This window comes from Rhipicephalus microplus, chromosome 2, assembly GCF_043290135.1.
Source record: "Rhipicephalus microplus isolate Deutch F79 chromosome 2, USDA_Rmic, whole genome shotgun sequence".
In the NCBI taxonomy this organism is placed as follows: domain Eukaryota; kingdom Metazoa; phylum Arthropoda; class Arachnida; order Ixodida; family Ixodidae; genus Rhipicephalus; species Rhipicephalus microplus.
In genome coordinates this window covers 85,099,304-85,126,047 of record NC_134701.1, presented here as the reverse complement: position 1 = coordinate 85,126,047, position 26,744 = coordinate 85,099,304, and the positions used below count along the sequence as shown (strand labels likewise).

Here is a 26,744-nt window from a genome sequence, read left to right as displayed (position 1 = left end):
ATAGCTTTCGATAGTTATGGAACCTTTCAAATGATGTCAACAGATATTTTCATCGTGAACTCAAGGAGTAACCACGACCGTATCACCAAAGAAAACAGCAAAAAATGGTGACGAAGCAGGTAAGTCCTTGCCGTGATGTCACATAGCCGCTACAGTAGCGACGCGAGCGTTCGTTCTCGAGGCTAATAGTATTCATACATACAAAACACAGGTTTGTAACCTCTGAAACACACCTATTTTGCCTGAAAGTAGTTCAGCGTTACGCACGCCTAATCTCAAAATAATCACGACAGGCCAAGGGGAAAACACAATGCGCAAAGCGTTGGTGTTCAATAACTCCTAGACACCGCAAGTTGGTGGCCTTTGACCCAGTTGTGGGTCCAATCAATCACGCTGTTCTAGCTGTCACATCGCTTTATCTGGTTCCGCTTTTATCGTAACCTAAAACAGCTACCACAAGCATCTGTGACCACGAGGGTTTACCAATCATGGAGGTGTAAAAGAATGACTAAGCGTCAAGGTGGATTCATCCGTGTTAAGCGAATCTATGGTGGTGAGACACCAATAGACATCGCACAAGTTCTCTTATATCAATATAGAGTAAACCTTCAACTACTTCTCTAAGGGCACGCTTTACTTTCCTTTTTAACTGATTCCAATCACTAGACGATCAAGTTGTTTTTGTATTTTTTATTCAAGTGCAATAATGACTACCGACACAGGCGGTGGTGTAGGAAAACTGGCACCATTGTCGGCTGTGGTTATCTTATGACAGCTGACTCAAAAGTTCTATGCGTAGCAGATGCATTGGGATTTATTGCGGCAGAGAAGGAAATAACTGATAAAAAAGCTATGAGCTCTGCGTGGGAATAAGCACAAATATTGAAGTGATACAATAATGCCTTGGGAGAACCTATAAAACAGCTTTGATAAATCCATGCGGTGATTGGCCACTGCATACCAATATAGCTAAGTGCAACTGCAACTTCAAAATATCTTAGTCGTAGCTTTGCACTGAAGACTTAGAAAACGTATTTAAATGTGTTTTTTTCTCACCTTGAGTTTTGCTGACATTCATGTATTCATGTTTCATATCACAGCCTAATTTTGCGTTGAGAAGCTCCGATTCTCTGCATATTAAGAATCAAAAATGAATCTCCATACACAAATGGTCTCCTCAGCGTTATTGGTACGTAAGTAAAAAGCAATACCGAACACAACAGTCTGTCATGAGCATCCCAAGGAAACTTCGTTGTGTTGGAACCGTTTGTCTGAGATAGCTTAGAAAAAATACCCAGAGATTATCAACACATTAGTTAGCTATATCTTCAAGCTTGATTGTTCTGGCACATTCTTCTAAAAAACATATAACTTATTTTCAAAGTTTTACAGAAAAAGAAGAGTTTTAATTGAACATTTGCTCGTTGACCAATGCGTTAACTTTATCTAATATACTGTTTCAAAGCGAGGTGCTTCACTGCTTATTTGTTATTTGTATATATTTTAGTGGTCCTTTAAAAAGCTAAACTCAGGTAACTGATTGATTGGTTTCATGCTACGCAGGTAGCATTTCGATGGCGGCGAAATAAAATTCCATCCATTTACACAAGTTTGATTAGGAGTGAAGCAATTTCAGGCTCAAATACTTAACCAGGAGTCATAAACAAAGGCGCTTGTCATATTAGCATGGTGGAATTGATACGCGAGCCTCTAAGAAGCAATTATTAAAGTGACCTTTTCGATTAGATTGCTGTAAAGAGAAAAAGAGCCTCAATAAAACAACTGGTTAAACACTGGATGAGTCCATTGCACTATAACTGTCTTATGATTGGTCAAAACTTCTTGGGTCATGTCCACAGTACGTGCTCGCAACTGGATAAAAAAATGCCACGGAATCGGTTCATCATCTAGTGACCATATAGGGCTGACTAGGTAAAACAACACAGAGTAACTTAATTTCTATACCGGATATTTTGGCCATTGGTTCTACTCTATTACTCGGAAAGTTTTTGGAATGTCATAAAATTGGCTGCTTGTTACACGTCACAAATCAGCGGGAAATGGCTGTCATGGTCAGAATGAACAGCGCATACCCATGCCGGAAAATACCTATATATATATATATATATATATATATATATATATATATATATATATATATATATATATATATATATATATATATATATATATATATATATATATTGTAGCGAAGCCTCCGAACGCTGAAGTGGGTCGACCTCTTGAGTACCTTCTAGTGGGGCTACCCAACAAGGACGCCGCTCGCGCTGGGAGCCCGTGCTTGGCTGTGACTGTCGCCATTGTATATTCTCGCTCGTTGCCGGCTAGTAAACGCCTTAACAATTTGGTGGAGAGTGCTGCGATTCCTGTCTATGCCTTTGGAGCTACGATCACGTACCCTGCCATCTACTATGTACCACGACGCTTCTCAGCAAACGCCTCCTCCAATGCCACCCCCTTGTCCCGGTGTCCCAAGAATCCGCGATCCACCCATCTTCACTGGCGCTGATGGCACTGACGTGGAGGACTGGCTCGCCATTTACGAGCGCGTGAGCGTCCCCAACAAATGGGACGAGGACGGCAAGCTGACCAACTTGGTATTCTACCTTACGGGTGTTGCCAGTTTGTGGTATAACAACCACGCGTCCGATTTTGCCACCTGGTCCGATTTCAAGACCGCAATCGTCAACGTCTTCGGCCGCCCCGCTGTTCGCAAGCTGCAAGCCGAGCAGCGCTTGCGTGAACGTGCTCCGGAGGCTGGTGAGTCATTCACCAGCTATACTGAAGACGTCCTGGACCTATCCAACAAATCCAATCACACCATGTCCGAGTCTGACAAGATCCGAAACATCATGAAAGGCATCGACGATGATGCCTTCACGATGCTGCTCGCCAAAAACCCCGGCACGGTGGCTGAGGTCATCACACTGTGCCAGAGCTACGAGGAGCTCCGCCGGCAGCGTTCGATGACCCGACGCTTCCCACCACGAGCTGCAACGCTTGCTTGCTTGGAGGCCAGTTGTGACCAAGTGGCGTTGATGGCAGAACTGAAGTCCTTTATCCGTGAGGAAATCGCGCGTCAGTTCTCGCTCCTGCCCTTTGCCCACCAACCGACTGTTCAACAATTGCCTACTACCCTTCTCCCTCCCATCCGTCGAGCGATTGAACAGGAAATAGCGGAGGTAATACCTGCGTACCACCCCAACACCCTCCAGCTCCTGCGCCCCTGAGTTACGCACAAGTGGTCGCCAGGCCGCCTCAAGTCATTCCAGTATCCGCCCCTCTGACCTACGCCGAAGCTGCCGCTCGACCTCCGTCCTTTGCAGCGGGTGTGCCCGCTACGTATGTTGACGTAACCCCTCAGCCTCAGCTTCAGCCCACCATGCAGCCACCGTTCCGTCCATCAGCCCTTGCGACATGGGTGAGACCTACCCCGGTGAACAGATGGCGCACACCCGACAACCGGCCCGTCTGCTTTGCCTGCGGTTACGCGGGTCACGTGGCCCGTTATTGCCATCGCGTACAACCGGCTCCAATTCCCTCACCTGTTGCTGGCCAACTCAGCCGTCCTTATTGCGAAGAACCGCCGTCTATGCCACCTCGATCTCGCCCAGGTCCATCTCGACGATCGCCGTCTCCACGACGTCGTTCCCTGTCCCCCATGCGGCCAAGTGCGGCAGCTCATGAGCGGGAAAACTAGTCGTCGCAGTCCCCGAGGCAAGGACTGTGACGCTATCGCAATGTGAAAGCCCTCAGAGCAGCCCCTCGAATGTCATTGACGTGCTTGTGGACGGTGTTTGTGCACCGGCTCTTATTGACACTGGAGCTGCCGTATCAGTTATGGACGAAAAACTCTGCCGCTTACTTCGAAAAGTGACGACGCCACTTTCTGGGTTATCCCTCCTTACTGCAAGTTTCACCGCATTCATCCTGCAGGGTGCACAGCTCGCGTTGTCATCCAGGACGTTCTGTACGTCGCCCAGTTCATCATCATTCAGGCATGCTCTCATGACGTCATCCTGGGATGGAACTTTCTCTCCCGCCATAATGCCGTCATTCATTGTGCCGCCGCCGAAATTGAGCTCTCCCCCTTCTCGCATTTGACGCCAGAATACAGTCCCCCGACACTAAGCAAGATTCTAACGAAAGACGATACAATAGTGCCTCCAAACTCGACGACGGCTGTGTCTGTCTACTGCGCTGGTCTCTCCGACACCATTGGACTTGTTTCGCCATCTGACCGCGCTTGCAGCAGGAAAGGATTGCTAGTACCTTTCGCGACCGTGGAGGTCAACCAGGGCAACACTGCTATTTTTGTAACCAACCCGTCCCCGTATGCTGTTACCTTGCTTCGAGGGGAATGTCTCGGCGGAGTGGAGCCAGTCGACAACGCACAAGTCCTGGACGTACCCGATGACACGCGCGGTCCCAGGTCGTGTACCATCAATGCTGTTTCCACTTCTGATTCGTCATCTGCTGATGTATTTGGCCCCTTCATCGCTGACAACCTTACGGCCGTACAGCGTTCCCAACTTCTGGACCTGTTGCAAGAATATCGTTCTTCTTTCGATGTCGGGCGAAGTTCTCTCGGTCGCACGTCTGTTGTTACGCATCGCATCGACACTGGTGCCCATCCACCTTTACGGCACCGTCCATATCGCGTGTCGCCTGCTGAATGTCGAGTAATTATGATCAGGTTGACGATATGCTTCGACGCGATGTAATTCGGCCCTCGGACAGTCCGTGGGCGTCTCCTGTTGTTCTTGTTGCGAGAAAGACGGTTCTGTGTGGTTCTGTGTGGACTACAGACGGCTCAATAAGATCACTCGCAAGGATGTTTATCCAATGCCACGCATCGATGACGCGATTGACAGCCTTCATGGAGCCGATTTTTTTTCTTCTTTCGATCTGCGCTCGGGGTACTGGCAAGTACCCATGGCTGACGACGCTCGACCAAAGACCGCCTTCGTCACGCCAGACGGCTTGTACGAGTTCAACGTCATGCCGTTTGGTCTATGTAATGCACCTGCGACCTTTGAGCGCATGTTGGACACCGTTCTGCGCAACTTGAAATGGTACACGTGCTTGCGTTACCTCGACGATGTCATTGTCTTTGCTCCGGATTTCTCCACGCATCTCCAACGTCTGAAAGAAGTTTTCGCACGTGTGAGCAATGCCGGCTTGCAACTAAATCTGAAAAAGTGCCACTTTGCAGCACGGCAACTCAGCATACTTGGGTACGTCGCGTCCAAAGACGGCATTCTTCTTGATCCTGCCAAGCTTCAGGCCGTTGCCGAATTCCCCAAACCTGCATCTGTCAAAGAACTGCGTAGTTTCGTGGGCCTGTGCTCATACTTCCGACGCTTCATACGAAATTTTGCCACGATCATATCACCGCTGACGAAGCTCCTTGAAAGTAACGGGCCCTTCGCTTCATGGTCATCCGAGTGCGACGACGCGTTCGCGAAGCTCCGCCATTTGTTGACATCGCCTCCCATTCTACGCCACTACGAACCTAAAGCCCCAACGGAGGTGCACACGGACGCCAGCGGTGTACGCCTCGGTGCTGTCCTGGCGCAGCGAAAACCCGGATTTCCTGAATATGTCGTAGCATATGCAAGCCGTACGCTCACGAGAGCCGAGAAAAACTACACCGTCACGGAGAAAGAGTGCCTGGCGACCGTCTGGGCTCTTACAAAGTTTTGACCTTATTTGTATGGTCGCCCATTCGATGTCGTCACCGACCATCATGCACTATGCTGGCTTTCATCATTGAAGGATCCCTCAGGCCGTCTCGCCCGTTGGGCTCTTCGCTTACAAGACTACGACATCCGCGTGCTGTGCCGCAATGGATGCCAGCATGCTGACGCCGACGCCCTCTCGCGCTCCCCTCTGCCTGAAGGTGATGTGCTCTGCTCAGTATCCTGGGCTGCTGTTTCTGCCATTGATGTTGACATCATCGCTACCGAACAGCGAAAGGATAATTGGGTCGGCCCGCTCATCGACATGCTCTCTGATCCATCCGCAACACCATCCACGCGTGCCTTGCGTCGCCAAGCTCGCCATTTCGCCATTCGTGACGGCCTTCTACACCGACGCAATTACGACGCCGACGGCCGGCAGTGGTTACTCGCGATACCCCGCAGTCTGCGGTCAGAAATATGTGAATCCTTTCATTCTGATCCGCAATGCGCGCACTCTGGGGTATTCAAGACCTACCATCGCATTCGACAACGCTACTTCTGGCGCGGGATGTACCGCTATGTGCAGCAGTTCGTTCGCTCTTGCCTCACTTTCCTACGCCGTAAACCGTCAGCCCACATGTCGCACGCCGGTCTGCAACCGTTACCTTGCCCTGACCGTCCCTTTGGGCGCGTAGGTATCGATTTGTAAGGACCACTTCCTCTGACGTCGGCTGGTAACCGCTGGGCCATCGCTGCCGTTGATCATTTAACGCGATACGCCGAAACCGCCGCTCTCCCTGCGGCTACTGCGCGCGATGTTGCGTCCTTCCTGCTGCATCGATTTATACTGCGCCACGGACCACCCCAAAAGCATCTCAGCGATCAAGGCCGTGTCTTCTTGTCGGAAGTCGTCGAAGCCATTCTGACGGAGTGCCATTCTGTCCACCGCAAAACTACTGCTTTCTATGTACGTAGCTGCCAACCACACTAATTGGGATAATATACTGCCCTTCGTCACCTACGCCTACAACACCGCCCCTCAGAGCACGACTGCTTTTTCACCTTTCTACTTGCTGTACGGAAGGCACCAGTCGCACACCATGGACACGATACTCCCGTACACGCCGGATCCATCTGAGTGTACACCAATTTCCGAGACAGCCAGGCTTGCTGAAGAGTGTCGCGAGCTTGCCAAGACTTTTACGACGCAAGAGAAAGAGCGGCAGAAGAGTATTCGTGATGACTCCACCACTTCTGAGCCCACGTTCCTTCCTGGTGCGCTTGTATGGCTCTTGATCCCGACCTCTGCAGCCGGCCTCTCTTCCAAGCTACGTCCCAAATATGAAGGCCCCTACCGTGTCATCGAGCGCACCTCACCCGTCAACTATCTGATCGAACCCGTTGAACAATCTTCGGACATGCGCCGCCGTGGGCGAGACATCGTCAACGTGGAACGTCTGAAGGCTTATTATGACCCGCTCATAGTAACGAGCTGTTAGGTCGCCAGGCGGCTCCCTCTTCGACCCCGGGGTAATTGTAGCGAAGCCTCCGAACGCTGAAATGGGTCGAACTCTTGAGTACCTTCTGTTGGGGCTACCCAACAAAGACGCCGCTCGCGCTGGGAGCCCGTGCTTGTCTGTGACTGTCGCCATTGTATATTCTCGCTCGTTGCCGGCTAGTAAACGCCTTAACAATATATATATATATATATATATATATATATATATATATATATATATAAATATATATATATATATATATATATCTTTTTTTATATAGAATTACAACAACAAGGGCTAGTTGGCAGTTAATTTTGACCCGGAATGATGCGCTGCATATTTGAACAGACACAAATTAAACAAGAGCACAGAGTGAATGGAAAACCTTGCCCACTACCAACTCCACGCTCTAAAGAACACTAGCGAAAAATCAGTGCACAGCGTCCTGGTCCACTTTAAGTTATAAGTCACTCATCTCTATTCATGAATGCAGCGTATCGTTTTGAAACAAATGCCACATTTTGCCGGAGCAGCAGCACTCAATCTATCTCTGAACATGATCCAGAAAGGTTGCGCACCAGTCACTTCGACAGATGCTTTCACTGATAGGCTTTTATTCAATTCGGTGCTATTGATTCCAAACTTAGTTCATTATTAGATGATTCAACATCTCGTGGGCGCTTCAAAAAGACGGTAGTGCACTTTTTGCTTCGCTGAGGCTGCTATTCCTATGCTTGCTAAGGGATGAATGTGAAAAACGTAGTTGCTTTGAATTTTTTATGAATAATTTAGAAAGAACGACACGTGAGGGCCACACACTACGGCATTATTCCGCAGTCAGTTGTAGTCCCCTTTAGTTAAACCTAAAGATATGCAGTACTAGCTAGCCCAGTCACCAGTGTTCTTCAGTAAATCTTTTTCACAAACTGAGCTGAACAGTATAAAACACTAACAAAAACGATACTAGGGAAAATGAGCTCGAATGAGTACGTGCCAAGAAACATGTAATATGTACACATGGGGGCATAAAAGTAAGATGTTCTGGTTTTAGAGCCTGTTTTTTATGCTAAGGAATGAAATATCCTATATTTAGCTCATCCAACAGAATATGAAACGTTAAGGTTGACACGTATAATACAGCACCACTCCTCTTCTGTACCAGCAATCTAGTTAGGTGACAACCGATAGACCAGTCTCTTAAAGCTAGCTTCTTTACCCATTTATTAGTGCATGGTTACTGTCTACGTATATAGTAGACCAATTTAGAAGTCCATATAAAACAAGCATTCTGCCAAACCAAAAAGCCACTTAAATGACGGACAAAAATCAGCCTATAAATATTGCCGCTCGACTGCTGAACATACTGCTACGGCCGCAAACACTGCTGGTTTTTATACGGCTATGCCTGCCAAAGATGTAGAGGGAGGGGGCGCTGCTAGCATTTTCAGACAAAGCATTTATGGGAATACACAAATCGCGCCGGCCCTTATATAGTTCGTATGAAATGGTGCCAAAGCGAAATTAAACATCTATGCGTCTTGCTATAAAATAAACATCATTTCGCCTAAAGTCCTAGCGCTCTTTGTGGTATTGGAATTCGCGTTACCTTGTATGCACCATGATAATCAGTAATGCGCCGAAAGACGCCGATTGCGCAAACACACTGGCCATTTCATTACTGCAGTTATTCGGGAAAAAATAAATTACACTGCAGGCAGGACAAATCGCTTCTTGGATGCTTGTCGCGCAGTTCTTTTACTCCATATGCAGATGCGTTATAGTTGTCAGCTAAATTAAGTGCTGAACCGCACTTTTTCGGTATACAGTGCTGTAACTACAGCACCCAATGACCCTACACACTACACCTAGTTCTCGTGTAAACATATTGGGTAATCTTGGTATAGGTAGACCTAGCTCCGTACAAATTTTTCCTCAAAACGGAAAACTTGTACAGTGGCCTGGTTTGAACGTGGTTTTCAAAGCCTGAATAGTACGTCTAGACTTCCCGTATTTCTACGAGTAACCACCTCTTCGTTTGTTATGCCAGCATCTCTACGATGAAGTGATTAGCTAAAAAAGCACGGCGCTGCATGACTGAAGCGCAAAAGTGTAGGCCCTGCACATGAACCCTGCTTGAGAGCGCGCGGTGACATTTAGCGCTAGCGCTTTAGAGCCAAGGTTGCAGCAGAAGAGGCTAATAAATGCACGCAAATTGACAACTATTTCTTAGCCAATATTGACAGCTATGGGCATGTACAACGAGTACAATGCAGAAAGTGATCTCTTTGAGTTCGCTTTCTATAGCTGGCTGCGTGACGTTATTCATATACAGTATGATCGCTCATACGGCTGCGGCATTTCCGTGTAGCCGAAACGTGAATCACTGCCAGATAGCCACTGGCCAATTTTGCCTTTGCCTTAGGCTCATGGTAGTGGCTCTGGCTGATAATTGCTGTAATTGATTGATATGTGGGGTTTAACGTACCTAAACCACTTTATGATTATCAGAGAGTGGAGGGCTTTATGATTAGCCGTAGTGGAGGGCTCCGGAAATTTCGACCACCTGGGGTTCTTTAACGTGCACCCAAATCTGAGCACACGGGCCTACAACATTTCCGCGTCCATCGGAAATGCAGCCGCCGCAGCCGGGATTCGAACCCGCGCAGGGCCCTGCGGGTCAGCAGCCGAGTATCTTAGGATAATTGCTGTAAGATTTCAGTATTTTTACGCTATTCTTGTGTTCATCTTTCAAGAGAAATTTTAGTTGATAATAAGGTGAATGATTGATAACAAGATGCACACCCATGTTGATGAATTATTTTGGGGGCGTTCTCTATTATTAGACTATTTATCGACTTTATGATTCTTATTACAAATGAAGTTGAGCCCTTTGTGCTATACTTTGCAAACAGTGGGAAAGGAAAGCTAACATTGTTATTCGACGAAATGAAGCGCAATAATTGTGATAATAAAATAGTAAACACACGACGCAGCGCTAATAGTGACTGTAAAAATTTTTCGTAAGACATGCAGCAAGACAATGCGCGCAAGAGCAGAAGTCTTATGGCGATTAGCAACCAATTAACAACCAACAACAGAGGCATGCGAGAGGTACGCGTGACATCATTAGGAATAAATAATAGCTTTCAGCGATGATTCAATGTAGTAGTGGTAGTGTGAGCCCTCGCATCCAACAAAATTTACTTGGTTGCTTAAGTAGAATGCATGTTTAAGGTAAACGCCCCGTGAATGTGCGTGGTTTCGTGTAAGCTCTGTGCGGTGCTTGTTATAATCGATTGTCTAAATTGAATTCTGGATGCCCTGCAGCTAATGCGAATAACTTGGCAGATTCTTTGTGCTTGTAGGCGGTTGGCAACAACCTGCCATGTAGGAAGTAAGGGAAGTACTTGAACGTGTAGCTCCTAGTACCATAAGGCAGTCGCGGAGAGCCTCGCACGGAGCAGACGTGTTTTTTCCCCGTCCCCAGTCGTTTGACTTTGGCAGTTTTTGCTCACTCCCGTGGGCGTATTTATTTTTCGTCTAAACCTTAAATAGCACTTTCGAGTGCAGCCCTTTTTAGGGCTTTAAGGTTTAGCATGTGATTTCTCAATGCCCCCTTTTTTTTCTTTTTTTATCGTTGTTTACTTTAATTTCTATGGCACCACCCTGGATGGTCCCTCAATCCTATCGCTAATGGCGGACGGCCTGCCTGAGGGCTTCCCGTCAGGTTATACTCTCGACTTGGCAGAAAGAGCCAAGGCCTACGACCTACTACTCAAAACCGCGGCACAGGCTTTGCACACCGGAACCGCCGGCCGACCAAGCCCGCCGCGTCCCTCACCTACCTCCAGCGCATGTACCAGGGCTAGGAGACTCAAGGCAGCCACAAGCCTGCTGTCCAAACCTCCGCAGCAGACCGCGAGCAACGCTGGTCCTAGGCTACGCGCACGAAGGGCGAAAAACTTCCTACCGAAACAGCGCCCAGTCACAAGAAGGCAGACAGCAGCCGCCACCATTTTAGGGACGCCCGCCATCCTGCAGAACCGGTCTCCATGCCAGGAGACGGGAATTCAAGCCAGCAGCAGTAATGAGGTTGGCTACCCAGAAAATACAGAATGTCAGCTGTCTCCCTCCCCTCAGAAGAGCGACGCAGCCAGCAGTGGTTCTTCCCCCATCACTGAAACGTCGTCCCCCACCTCTTCCTCGTCGTGGTCACACAACACGCCGGACTCCTCTCCCAACACCTCTGTAGAAGAGAGCAGCCCGGAACAGAAGGAGCAGGGCTCCTCCTCCCCTTTGGTGACTGACGACACAGGGACACCTGGAAAGGCAGCCTTCTCTACCCCACAAGCCGAGGGAGAAAAACAAGTTTTCCTCTCGGTCCCGAGTACACCTCTATCAAGACCGCCTAATCAGCTACGCCGGGATGTAAACAAATCCAGCGCATCTCGAGAAATGCAGCCGCGCCCCCTTGCTCGCAACAGCTGTGTGCTGGGGCCGCCCGAAGAACCATTTCCTTCACTACCATCCACAGGGGCTCCAAACGGCACCAAACTCCGCGAACCACAGGTTCCTACTACCAACACACGGCCTTGGCCTTTGCAGTTGTTCGCAAGAACAACCCCATGGCACACAATTCTGCCACTCGAGAAGAGTTTTCATATGCGGCGGCCGCTGGTGGCTCTACTGCTAATGCATCAACGAACACAACTACCGCTCCAGAGAACTCCTCGGCGATCTCGGTGCTCGCGGCCGCAGTTCGTACCGCGTTGGACTTCCTCCCTTGCGACTGTCCGGTTCGCCCGCTCTGCATAGCAGCGCTGGCTACACAACAAGCTCTGACACAGCATGGCAAGTAAAAACTGTGCACGACGGCCGCGCATCCTTCAGTGGAACTGTCGTTCTTTACGCTGCCGTCACAGTGAGCTCGCTGAGCACTTGCTGCTCAACGAGTACGACATCGTCGCACTACAGGAGGCTTATGTACGCGGAAGCAAATGTAGACTCACTGGTTACTCGAGCTACCACTGTACAGCGAGGTGTAAAGTGTGCGATTGTGACTTAGATGTGTGCTGCGACCCCACAAATCCTCCTGCCCGCTCTTACGCCTCCATCTACGTGCGCAATAGACTCGCACATTGCACTGTTGATGTTTCTAACGCCTTGTGCAGTAAGGTTTAATGTGTGGCGGTTAAAGTGCGTCTCGGGCAGTGCGACACGGCAGTGGCGTGTGTTTATGTCCATCCTGTCCACAGGTGGGACACGGCATTCGTGACACGTTTGGTGCGACGCCTAGAAGGTGACTGTGTGATTTGTGGAGACTTCAACTCGCACCACACGGCTTCGGGGAGGGACCACACAGACTGCAGAGGCAGAGCCCTGTTGGATTCCATTGCTGGGACAGGCTTGCTTATTATAAATACGGGCTGTCGGACTTTCATCTGTCGCGGCGTAAAGAGCAGTGCCATAGACCTCTCACTTGTGAGTGACAATTGCCAGTACGAATGGAAGAGGGAGGCAGACACGTGGGGCTCAGATCATCACTCCCTCCACCTAGAGCCACTTGATCGGCGCTGCGCGGGCACGCGCACATACACTGTCACTGACTGGTCGCGTTTTTGGCAACTCTCGGCTGCCTCCCCACCTTTCGGTGTCGCCTACTTCTCGCACGGCGCCCGCTGCGTCGAAGCGGCCTCGCGCAAGTGCACAGTACCAGTGGGAACACCAGTTCCGGACATAAAACTTCTCAGTCTACGCGCGGCTCGCCGGAGGCTCCAGCGCCATGTGACTAAAAGCGACCGCAAGGAGCACTGGACACTTTATAATCGCCTTGACGCCGTGTGTTGCCGACACGCACGGCAAAGACGCGACCACTCCTGGAGCAGTCTATGCGTCACGCTGGACGACCCGCGACGTTCCGTGCGTGCGTGGAGGATATTCAATGCCGTATTCTGCCCCGTTCAGTTACGTTTCCCAGCCCTCGCCATTGCTGTTGCACATTGTCTCACCAGCAATTGGCCGAGCTACTGGCTGACACCCTCCACCTCTGTGCTCCCGAAAGCTTGCCCGAGGTTCCCCAACTCCCGCTGCACCATCGCCGAGAGTGGTACAAACCTCGCCACTTCTTCCTCACCACCGGCATGCGCAATCAAGCACGCGCTTTATGCACTAAGGATTTCACTCTCGGGAAGTTGCGCCTGGCTTTGGCGTCGCGCAAACGGCGCTCAGCGCCAGGTGCTGACGGCGTGACATATCAGATGCTTCACAACATCGATCAGTCCCAGCTTCCAGTGCTCTTGGCCGCCTACAACGACGTTTGGCGCACGAGGATAGTGCCGCAAGAGTGGCGCGAAGCCATCGTCATCCTCGTGCTCAAGAAGGGCAAACCCGCCTCGGAGCCAGCGTCCTATCGCCCTGTTTCCCTTACCTCCGCAGCGGGCAAGCTCTTCGAGGCCATGGCACTGAGGAGACTTGAATGGATTGCCGAGGCACTGGATGTTTTCTCGCCTTCGCAGTGTGGCTTCCGCCGTTCGCGTGCTACTTCCGACGCCCTTGCCGACGTCATCGCATTGCTAGAGGAGGCACAGCACAAAGAAGAGGCCGGGTACCTCATCCTGTTAGACATCAAGGCGGCATTCGACTCCCTGCCACACCCCACCATCTTGAACGCGGTGCGCGATCTCGGAGTGACCGGTCTCCTCTACACGTACATCGCTTTCTTCCTCGGCGGCAGAACTATGTGTGTGCGCGTCGGTGGAGTCCTTAGTGAGCCTCGTCCCGTGAGTGTCGGTGTTCTGCAGGGCAGTGTACTCAGCCCCTTCTTGTTCAATCGCGCCGTGGCTAACATTGACGATTACATTCCCCGTGCTCTTCCCTGTGATGTGCGCGTGGCGGTCTACGCGGACGACATTGCGGTGTTCGCGACGGGACCTGTGCCCAGTGGCCGGTGTATTCGCACCAATGTCTAAACCGTCCTGGATTCAATCACGCGTTCATCACGGGCAGGGGATGACGCTTTCACCGGCGAAGATGGAGGCGATGCTGCTGCACCCCAGTTATGGCGTCCGGCACTACACACCGAAGTTCACTCTCCAAACAATCCCCATCCCTTGGAAGAGGCGAGTGACCTACCTCGGAGTGCAGCTGGACCAATGCCTCAACTGGTCACCAGCGGTCAGCGACCAGCTTCGAAACGCGCGAAGGGTCACCTCCGCCGCTCGAGCGCTCCTTGCTCGCGGCAATGGATGCACACCGTCCCTAGCTCTCCGCATCTACAACGGAATGGCTGCGGCGCGCATTTTGTACGGCCTTCCTCTCGCAGCGCTTACGCGTTCCAACTAGGAGACACTGGACGCAGCGCATCGTATCGCGATTCGCCAGTTTTTTAGCTTGCCGAGATCATCTCAAATCGGCCAACACTTGCTGAGGCGGGAGACATGCCACTGACACTCCGGGCCGATCTTCAAGCTCTAAATCACATAGAGCGTATGAAACGCTCGCGCCACGGACAGCAGCTGGTATTCTGGCTCTCTTCACTTCCGCACTCATAATTGGGGCAATGCGCTGCGGCATTCTACGCCCTCAACCCGAGCTCACCGAATGTGAATGACTATAGTGCCCCGCCCTGCCACCATCGCCCTCTCAAGATTCGGACACGGTTACCGGGAGTGGCAAGCAAGCAGACGACGCCAGTGTGTGCGCTTCGGCACGAAACTCCTGCCACTTTTGACGAACTTCTCGCGGGACGACTCCTCGTCTTTACTGACGGTTCATTGTTGAACGACGGGTGTGCCGCGGCTACGTGTGTGGTGCCTTCGCTCGAGCTTCACAATCAGTGCCGCCTCACCTGCGAGGCATCGTCGACGATAGCCGAACTCGCCGCACTTGACCTCGCCGCCGATGCCCTCATTCAACTGAGAGTTCCGTCGGCTGCCGTTCTCTCGGACTCACGTGCTGCTCTCCAACTACTCGCGCTGGACACCCGCAGACCTCCGGTTGCCACGCGCATCGCGCGAAAGCTCTAAGCAGTGCAGGACCTAGGGTGTGATCTTGTGCTGCAATGGATACCGGCGCACGTTAGAATATCCGGCAACGAAGCGGCCGACGAGCTGGCCAAAGAAGCACACTCTCCGGGAACCCCTGTGACTATAGCGCTGAGCACATTCGACGTAGCAAGGCTTCGCACACTGTGCTCCGTCACCGCTCGCCACCCGGACCCACGAGTTGCGGCAGGGCAGCCACCACGCCCACTCCCGAAAACTGTATTTTCGAGAGAGAAGCGTGCCCTCCTTCTCCGCCAGCGCATCGGCTGCTACCGCAAGGCGGAACGGGTTCACAGACAGTCGGGACGTGGAGACCCAAACTGCCGTCATTGCCCACAACCCGAAACACTCCATCACATTATCCTCCAGTGTGAGGAGTATTCGGACGCGCGCAGGTTACTCTTCGATGCTTACAGCAAACTGGGACTCTACACCAGCACTGTTGCTGTGATTCTTTTCCCCGTGCGCACGCATGCCTGGTGAAGCGCGCGCATGCTTCCCTCATCACCTTCCTCAAGACTTCTGCGCTATTTGAGCGCTTGTGAACTGAATGAACATTAGTGCCTCCCCATCGATGTCCACCGGACTCGTATTAGTGAGTGCTACGGACCACAATGTTTTCCGTACAGAGATTACGCGCTTCGGCGAGTGCTTTACGCGCTTTGTACGACGCGCCAATCAAACCGTTGTCCTCCTCTCGATGACGATACCTCTCCGGCCCTTGAGAGCTTTCCTAGTCAGCTGTGCATGGCGCATGGGGGCTTGTGAGTCCGTTGCGGAAAGCAGAACGAATGACCCTCGCCTCTCTTTTTTTCTCTTTTCCAATCTTTCCCTCCCTATATCTTTTATTCCCCATACCCCATTCTTGTGCTGACCTGTTGAGGTGTCCTTGTAAGGAGAGACAGTTACGGGTCGGCACTTTTCTTTTCTTTTCTTCTGCTATAACCACTTATATATATAATATATATAGTAGCATAGCTCATAGTGAATCGCAATGTATCCATTTAGTGGGGCGCGGTATTATCTTCAGCGTAGAGCGAGACTTTTTCTCTAATTTTACGAGTGTGCAGTTTTCTAAATCACCAAGTGAATGTGAGCTACCAATCGACTAGAGAATAGCTACAGTGAAACCTATATTCACACATAGTAACGAGCAGCTTAATTTGAGATAATTTTCTATCTGTTAGATTTCAAAGTCATGCAAACTTAATTTTGGAACATATACTTCATAGCATAAGGGAGGTCAAAAATGAGAATATTATGTAGTCAGTATAGTTTCAAAAACATTTTCTACATGCACTGAATTGGTGACTGCTGTGCGCAATTTCTCTGGGGCAATAAATGCTCGTAAGCAGATTGATGCAAGTTTTGTGATATTAGCGAAAGCGCTTGAAAATCTTTCCCATATATATATATATATATATATATATATATATATATATATATATATATATATATATATATATATATATATATATATATATATATATATATATATATATATATATATATATATATATGTGACGTATCAAGTGATGGTTAGTAGAGGTAGAGAAGGAAGAAGTCAGAGAAAGGAATAAACATGGGGTATGAGCCAGGCCACGTCACCCATTCATCATAGCGTCACACGAGTCGACAGGATGGAGACCTGCCTGCCCCTTCATCAGTCACTCATCATCGACGCAGTTCCCCAGAAGACGCCCTGACCGTACATTGACTACCGAATCATCGCCTAGGAGGACAACGACCAGCAACATGACAGAACCATCGGTTGACCTCGACATCCCCAAGTACACCGGATCAGCGGACGACGGACCCGTACAGGACTGGTTCAACCTGTTCGAACTCCACGCTACCGCTGCATCTTGGTCGGAACGGGAAATAGTTACGAACTTCAGCGATTACGTCACCGGTGAGGCATTCAAGTTTTACCTAATTCACATATTCGAGAATGACGAGTCATGGCAAAAAATCAAAGAGGAGATGATTACCCGTTTTAATGACTATGACCAAGACTTACTCATTGCCAACCATCTAGAGAGAACTGCACACTATCGTCAATTTCCTATGCAGTCATCAAGCATTCGAAAGTCCAGCGCGAATCGACAAGTGCCTCAAGACAAAGTGACACATGAGTTTACTTTCAGAAGACCATGCGTGTTTTGGAAAAAGCCTAGCCATCAAGCACGCCTCCTTTCTGCACAAAAGCCGGCATTTCGAAAGTCCTCACTCCAGCCTATGACGCGAGACGTTGCCCACCGACCTGATGCTCTTAATTCTTCGTCTTGCATACGCGGTCAACCACGCGGTTTTCCATCACGCGGCTCTTCAAGCGCTCCTGACGCTCACCGTTCGCCTCATAAGGAAACCATGTTCACGATATACGAGTTCACGCACCGAGAAAATACCCAGTCGAGCCATGCTCCTTTCGCACGGGCTCATGCATCACCGTCCGGTGCACACACCCTCGACAGTCCAAACAAAACAGAACGCTCAGATGCATCGAACGTCGCACGCTACCAGGCGCAAGGACCACTCGCAGTGAACAGCGAAAAAGAAGCCCCCGAAGAGCTCCCTGTCGTTTCTACGGCACCGCAGAATTGCCAAAATTGGCAGTTCAAACCTAGTAATGCCATGTCACCTGTGGTGCCCACATGCAGAGCTCACCAATTCATGAATCGAACAAATTCAGAAGTACATGATACATCAAACATCGTACACAGTTGCCTTTTGGAAGCGTGCGTAACGAACCACGTCACCGAAGCCTCTGAAGAGCCTGCTAGCAATGATGATGCATTACCAACTATGCCCGACAAGCAAGACACCAATTCACCAAGCATCAGCTTTCGACAGGACACGTCAAACATCGAAGAAAATGAATGCCCCATTCCGAAAGGGGCGCCACTACAGCCATCTCTTGAGCAGCCTCAGCAAAGCAAGCAAAGCCAAGTTCATAAACCCATGCTACAACAAGAGAAAATGCAACGAGGGCATCGACGAACGCGAAATTCAACGGAAGCGCACTCACCAATAAAAGAACATCGGAAAATAAGATCTCTTAACCAAAGACCGATTCAAGACATCAGGCAATTTCGCACAAAGAAAAGTCACCAGAAACACTCCCTGCACCTGCTATTACACTGACTGCACCACCACAAAAAACGCCGAGAAAGACGCAAAAGCACTGCTTGCACACCGCAAGCACTCAGGCACTTCGTCACAGTCGGTCAAAAAGCACGAAAGCAAGAAGCACCGGAATTGCACCATTCACGGCGAAAAATACAACCCCGACGACATCCGAGCTGCCGATGCAACAAGGCGTTTCAAACTTGGTCAGCCCGAACAAGAGTTCTAGCAGTACTGTCAGTATCCACGTGTATCCCGCTTTGTTCAGAACGCAACAGTCAGCCTCGCCCACCAGAGTTGTTATAGAGTTCACCGGACTGCTCCCTCGGGCTTGAAGATTTAAAGAGACTGTGGAACTCCGCCGGGACGTGATACTGAGAATTTGGACGTTGTCTGTTTATTGGCTTCTTCAATTTTTTGTAGGTTATAAACGGTGCCATCTTTCGGGGGGAGGGGGAATCGTGTGACGTATCAAGTGATGGTTAGTAGAGGTAGAGAAGGAAGAAGTCAGAGAAAGGAATAAACATGGGGTATGAGCCAGGCCACGTCGCCCAGTCATCATAGCGTCATATATATATATATATATATATATATATATATATATATATATATATATATATATATATATATATATATATATATATATATATATATATATATATATATATATATATATATATATATATATATATATATATATATATATATATATATATATATATATATATATATATATATATTGTACCGAAGCATAGTGGCGCCAGCTCTGTGCCAGCGTGAAAGAAGACGTTGACGTCCGTGTGTGGCTCGTGCTTGCCGGGTTCCTGCCTGTACCAGCTTGTTGCGGCTAACGTTTCTGGAATAATAACCTGTGTTTTTACGCAACCTTGCTCGTTGCATTTGGTGGAAGCGTGCTGGGTAACGTCCTGGAGCTCCGCAGCCGTAAGCTACCTTCTCAGTCCACGATGACCGAGCGCGTCGATCCCCCACAAGGCTCTTCCACGCTGCCACCCGTCATGTGTTCTGGTGTACTTCGTCTGCGTGACCCACCAGTATACAACGGCACTGAAGATCAAGATGTCGAGGACTGGCTGGCAGAGTACGAGCATGCCAGCGCGATTAACAAGTGGGATGACCCTGCGAAGCTGATTCACGTCATCTTCTACTCGACGGATTTGGCCAACCTATGGTTCACCAACCACCAAGCCGACATCCCCACCTGGTCGGTTTTCAAAGAGGCCGTCACCTCGTTTTTCGGTCGTCCAGCCATGCGTAAGCTTCGCGCTGAACTGGGACTGCGGGGACGATTTCAGCGAAATGGTGAGAGCTTCTTAAGCTACATTGAGGATGTGATCAGCCTCTGTAGGCGAGTTGATGACAGGATGACGGAGGCTGACAGAATAAAGAACATAATGAAAGGCATTGATGACGACGCTTTTCATATGCTTGTGGCCAAAGACCCACAGACCGTCACGGCCTTGATTCAGTTATGTCAAAGTTTCGATGAGCTGCGCAAGCAACGAGTTTCTACACGTCGCGCTAATACGCAGACAGCTGATATTTCAGCCTTGGAGTGCAAAAGCAGTGGCCCCGACTACAGCGTGTTAATGCCTCAAATTCAACAGTACATCCGGGAGGAAGTTGCTCGACAGCTCTCTCTTGTCGCCACCATAAACGAGACCCCCACAACACTGGACCACTCACTTCGCCGTGCTATTCAGACGCAAGTTGCCGAGGCTCTCCCTTCGCCCACATCCCCAATATCAGTGCCTGCACCGCTGACTTATGCAGAAGCCGTCCGCCGACCTTCTGCCCAACCGCCGCTCCCTTCATACAGTCCAGCCACCAACTACTACAGGTCACCAGTTTCAGTTTATCCGGTAAATCGGCCCATTCCACCACCTCGAGCACCTGCCAACTCTTGGCGTACTCCGGATAACCGGCCCATCTGCTACAACTGTGGTATTCCAGGACATGTCGCGCGCTACTGTCGTCACCGAGGATTCTATTTTAATGATGTGTAGCATTCCGGCAACATACCTCGGCCATCAGAATCGCATGTGACACCTGATTCGCATGACCCCCCGCTCACGTCGACCAGACTTCAGCTGACGTCGATCTCCTTCACCCCGTCTTCGTTCTCCTTCCCCCATGCTTCGCCGTTCCAACCACGCCCAGGAGGAAAACTGACAGTCGCAGTTCCTGAGGCAAGAGCTGCGCCACCGACGAAATTTCCAAGGCCTCATCTATCGTCCCCTAACGAGATTGCCGTGTTTGTGGACGGTTTCGCCACAACTGCTCTTGTCGACACAGGTGCCGTTATTTGTATAATCAGTGAAGTGTTATGCCGCAAACTGAACAAAGTGACGACTCCACTGGTTGAAATTTCTTTACGCACGGCGAGTTCGCAACACGTCCAACCTTCTGCCACATGCACTGCTCGTGTTGTGATTCAAGGAGTGCTTTACATCGTAGAATTTGTCGTCCTTCCGCATGCTTCTCATGAAATCATCCTGGGATGGAACTTTCTTTCCGCTAATCATGCGGTTGTCGACTGCGCTCGTGCTCAACTCGTTTTGTTTCCATTCAGCACGACATTCATAGATCTCCCTCGCTCACCCAAAAAGGTGATCGTCGCCGCTGACGTCGTCATTTCTGCTTTTTCGGTCACCGCGGTATCTCTTTTGTGCAACTCCGTTTCCGATTCAACTGCCCTATTTATGCCGTCACAAGAATGCGCTCGTCGCCGGAACCTTGTCGTCCCGTTTGCCGTCATAACACTTGCCGATGGCTCCAGTGCCGTGTACGTGTGCAATCCGTTCCCTTGTCCCGCTACCTTATTGCATGGCGAATGCATTGGAAGTCTTGACACTTATGATGACATCTTTTCTTTCGATGGCCGTTCTGATACGACACCGATGTCCGTGGATGCTGTCACAGCTGGCACCGCGCCCTCACTACCTGACGAAGACGTTCTGTTGCGCAGCGTAGACACCGGCCTTACGCAAGACCAGCGCAATCAGCTCATTCAACTACTTGACCGTTTCCGCGCCTTCTTCGACCACGGACAACCTCCCTTGGGACGCACGTCAGTTGTCGCTCACCATATCGACACCGGTCATCATACTCCACTTCGTCAGCGCCCCTACCGCGTCTCGCAGGCCGAGCGTGACGTCATCACTCAACACGTCGACGAGATGCTGCAACGTGGTGTTATTCAGCACTCACACAGTCCTTGGGCTTCGCCAGTGGTCCTCGTGCGAAAAAAGGATGGCTCCATCAGGTTTTGCGTGGATTATCGTCGACTAAACAACATCACACGCAAGGATGTTTATCCTCTGCCACGCATTGATGACGCCTTGGCTTGCCTTCAAGGTGCGGAGTTTTTCTCTTCACTGGATCTGCGCTCTGGATATTGGCAAGTACCAATGGCTGAACCAGACCGTCCAAAAACGGCGTTTGTGACCCCTGACGGCTTATATGAATTTGATGTAATGCCCTTCGGTCTTTGCAATGCGCCTGCGACTTTTGAAAGAATGATGGACAGTGTCCTCAGGGGACTTAAATGGCACATCTGTCTTTGCTATTTAGACGACATAGTTGTATTCTCGGCGAATTTCGAAACTCATCTTTCCCGTCTGGAACAAGTTCTCCAGTGCCTTGCGGCAGCCGGGTTGCAACTTAACTTCAAGAAATGTCGTTTTGGCGCCCGCAAACTCACAATTCTCGGCCACGTCGTTTCAAAAGAAGGAATATCGCCAGATCCTGCCAAACTGCGTGCCGTTGCCGAGTACCCCAAGCCTACTACCCTAAAGGAGCTTCGTAGTTTCATAGGCTTGTGTTCCTATTTTCGGCGTTTCATTCGCAATTTTGCCTCTATAATTGCCCCTCTGACTCAGCTTCTTTCCCGTAGCACGGACCTCTCTGGCTGGAATTCCCACTGCGATGAGGCATTCACGGTGCTACGCCGGCTACTCATCTCTCCGCCAGTTCTCCGCCACTTCGATCCCAATGCACCCACTGAAATTCACACGGATGCAAGCGGTGTCGGCCTCGGTGCCATTCTCGCTCAACGCAAGGACGGCTGCGACGAGTACGTTGTCGCCTATGCCAGCCGTACACTAACGAAGGCAGAGTCCAACTATTCCGTCACGGAAAAGGAGTGCTTGGCTATCATTTGGGCTATAGGAAAATTTCGCACCTACCTTTACGGACGCCAGTTTGATGTTGTCACAGATCACCATGCCTTATGCTGGTTAGCGTCCATGAAAGATCCTACTGGCCGCCTCGCTCGTTGGGCTTTACGCCTTCAGGAATACGATATCCGTGTTGTTTATCGCTCAGGACGCAGACATTCAGACGGCGATGCACTATCCCGTTCTTCACTGCCTCCTGACCTTGCCTGCTTATCAACTGCCATTTGCGATTCGTCATCGTTGAGCATCACTGACATGCCATCCGAACAGCGCAAGGATCCCTGGATCAATTCTTTGCTCGACGTCCTCTCTCACAGTTCGTCAGAAACGACTTCACGCTCCCTCTCTCGTCAAGCAAGACACTATGCTGTCCGTGAAGGCTTGTTGTATCGCCGCAATTACGTGACGGATGGCTGTAGGTGGCTCCTTGTCATCCTTCGTCATTTGCGTTCGGACATCTGCGCTGCCTTTCACGATGACCCCCAGTGTGGCCACGCTGGAATATTTAAGACTTACTCTCGCCTTTGTCAAAGATACTACTGGCGCGGCATGTATCGGCACGTTCGCCAGTACGTTCGGTCATGCACCACGTGTCAACGACGCAAGACGCCTTCTCACAGCACTGCTGGCCCTTTGCAACCCTTAACCTGCCCAGCGAGACCATTCGACTGCGTCGGAATTGATATTTATGGTCCTCTACCCAACTCTCTTCGAGGCAACCGGTGGATTATCGTCGCCGTGGATCATTTAACACGCTACGCTGAAACATCTGCGCTGCCTGCTACCACTGCGAAAGACGTTGCGTCCTTTCTCCTTCACCATCTCATTTTGCGACACGGTGCACCTCGTGAATTACTCAGTGACCGTGGACACGTGTTTCTCTCGAACGCCGTCGACGAGCTACTCAAGGCATGTCGCACTGTCCATAGGAAATCCTCGGCATACCATCCCCAAACCAATGGCATGACAGAACGCTTTAACCGTACCCTTGGAGATATACTTGCCATGTACGCCTCTGACGACCACACTAATTGGGACCAAGTGCTCCCTTTTGTCACGTACGCGTACAACTCTGCGCCACAAACAACCACTGGCTTTTCTCCTTTCTTCCTTCTGTACGGACGTGAGCCATCATGCTCCATGGACACCATTCTCCCTTACAGGCCTGATGTTTCCGAAGCGACGCCTGTTTCCGAAGCAGCTGCTTATGCCGAAGAGTGTCGTCAACTCGCTCGCTCATTTACCGCACAAGACCAATGGCGCCAGAAAACTGACCACGATTCCTCTGCGTCTACTGTACACTATAACCCAGGAATGCTGGTTTGGCTCTGGGTCCCGTCTACCCCTCCCGGTCTTTCCCCGAAGCTTTCGTCGAAATACCATGGCCCCTACCGTGTGGTGCGGCAAACATCTCCTGTCAACTATGAAGTTGAGCCCATTGATCCACCCTCGGACCAACGCTGCCGTGGGCGTGAAACAGTACACGTATCACGCCTCAAACCGTGCTATGACCCCCTTGTCGTGTCCTTTCCCTAGGTCGCCAGGTTGGCTCCTTTCTGCGCGGGGAGTAATTGTACCGAAGCATAGTGGCGCCAGCTCTGTGCCAGCGTGAAAGAAGACGTTGACGTCCGTGTGTGGCTCGTGCTTGCCGGGTTCCTGCCTGTACCAGCTTGTTGCGGCTAACGTTTCTGGAATAATAACCTGTGTTTTTACGCAACCATGCTCGTTGCAATATATATATATATATATATATATATATATATATATATATATATATATATATATATATATATATATATATATATATATATATATATATATATATATATATATGTATATATATATATATATATATATATATATATATATATATATATATATATATATATATGGTGGGGTGATATTCAATGGATCCGGTGGAAAATGCAAGTATAAAAATGCAAGTATAAAAATGCAGTATAAAAAGAGGTCGACAAACGTGCGAAAAACACTAGTTTTACTAACGTTTCGGCAGGTGGGCCTGCCTTCGTCGGAGTGAATCAATTCACTCCGACGACAAATTCACTCCGACGAAGGCAGGCCCACCTGCCGAAACGTTAGTAAAACTAGTGTTTTTCGCACGTTTGTCGACGTCTTTTTATACTGTATATATATATATATATATATATATATATATATATATATATATATATATATATATATATATATATATATATATGCATGCACTATATATATATGCAGTTGCATGCACTAACCAATACCCTCTTCACTAGCCGCAATGATTGCTTTAAATAGTAAGTTTCTTAGCGTTGTTGATGAACGGCATCAAGTACACAACAATGTGATGTTGCAGCAATCTCGAAATTCGTTTATGTCCTATATTGTGTAACATATATTTTTTTTTCGATCTGTTAACAGGTGCACTTGCATTTGATAATTCGTTTAAGATGTGCTTGAAGTTTCTTTCATTTTATTGGTATTGTCATTGTAACACTGCCTAGGTGTTTTTTATATTTTTCCTTCTTTTTGTTTGCTCTGAAGCCATATCATAAAGTTGTGTTCACATAAGTATATATCCTCATAGCTTTCTATTTTTTGGAAAAATCCTGCAACTGGTTTGCAGTATCAATTAAGAAAATTTCTTGTTAGATTCGTAATACTTACATGTATCTTTTTACGTCTGTGACAACCGTCTAAACAATTACGTTTATTTTCAAAACTATCTTGAGTTTCATCTAATTAATTTCATTGCAGAATCTTACGAAATATATTGAATACAGGGTGTTTCAAGCAATGTATAAAACAATCCTCGAATACCAGGAAGATAATATTTTCTCGCTACTTTTACATTTGTTTTTTTTTCTGTGGCGGCAGGCATACTGACATGGTTTTAAGCGCCATTTGAGACAGTAGCAAGAAAGGTTAAATAATTACATTTTAATTAGTTGAGCTGTGGGTAACACTAAATGACAAAGTCGAGGTTCCTTGTGCGAAAAACTCATCGCAGCTTTGATATACGAAAAATTTTGGGAGATGCTTCGTACCTTTGCAATGTAGGTTATGGTGAGCATGCGGATGGAAGGCGACTTAGTTTTTATTGAGCGAACCATTACAAAATGACGTTAACTTTATGTACAAATGTTGTAGGCACTGACATACGTTCATCATCATCATCATCATCCGCCTGACTACGTTCACTGCAGGACAAAGGCCATTCCCATGTTCCGCCAGTTAACTTGGTCCTATGCTCACTGCTGCCAATTGATACCCACACACTTCTAAATTTCACCAGCCCCCCTATCATTCTGTCCTCTCATTACACGCTTGCCTTTCCTGGAAATCCAGTTTGTTACCCTTAATGACCAGGGGTTATCCTGTCTACGCGCTACATGCCCGGCCCATGTTCGTTTCTTCTTCTTGATTTCAGTTATGATATCCTGAACCCCACTTTGTTCCCTAATCCACTCTGCTCTCTTCTTGACTCTTAAGGTTCCACTGACTATTTTTCTTTCCATTGCTCGCCACGTCCTCCTCAATTTAAGCTGAACCTTCCTTGTATGTTTCCAGGTTTCTGCTCCGTAGCTAAGTACCGGCAAGATGCACTATTACCTATATCGAAGCGCCGCTCTCTTCCGAGGTGGTTTTACATTCCTACTTTCGTTTTCTGTAAATTATTTTAAGACCCACCTTTCGGCTCTTCTTGTCTAGCTCCATAATCATGAGTTGCAGTTCATCCCCTGAGCTACTCAGCAATGCAATGTCATGGGCGAAGCACAGGTTGCTAATGTGCTCTCCATTAAAACTTTTATCCCTAACTGTTCCCATTCTAGGCCTCTGAAAACCTCCTGTAAGCACGCGGTAAATAGCATTGGGGAGATTGTATCCCCCTGCTTTACACCCTTCTTGATTGGTATTCTGTTGCTTTCTTCATGAAGCACTATGGTAGCAGTTGATTCCCTGTAGATTTCTTAGAGGATGTTTATATATGCTTCATCGACCCCCGGATCCCGGAGTGTCTGCATGGCTGCTGATATTTCGACTGAATCAAACGCCTTCTAGTAATTAATGGAGGTTATATATAGTAGTTGGCTGCAATGTAAGCACTTCTCTATTACCTGACTGATAGTATGAAAGTGGTTGGTTGTTGAGTAGCCTGTTGTATATCCTGCTTGTTTT

General features: G+C 49.0%; 1 protein-coding gene across 2 annotated transcripts in view; it reads right to left on the bottom strand.

Moving 5' to 3' along the window:
- The window catches only part of LOC142785139 (uncharacterized), a 144,112-nt gene that overhangs the window by 69,055 nt on the left and 48,313 nt on the right, over window positions 1-26,744 (bottom strand). For both annotated transcript variants that reach the window (XM_075883587.1, XM_075883584.1), the window contains exon 3: window positions 1,057-1,130. In XM_075883587.1, coding sequence (XP_075739702.1) covers window positions 1,057-1,130 — 74 coding nt within the window. The remainder of the gene's footprint in view (window positions 1-1,056; window positions 1,131-26,744) is intronic.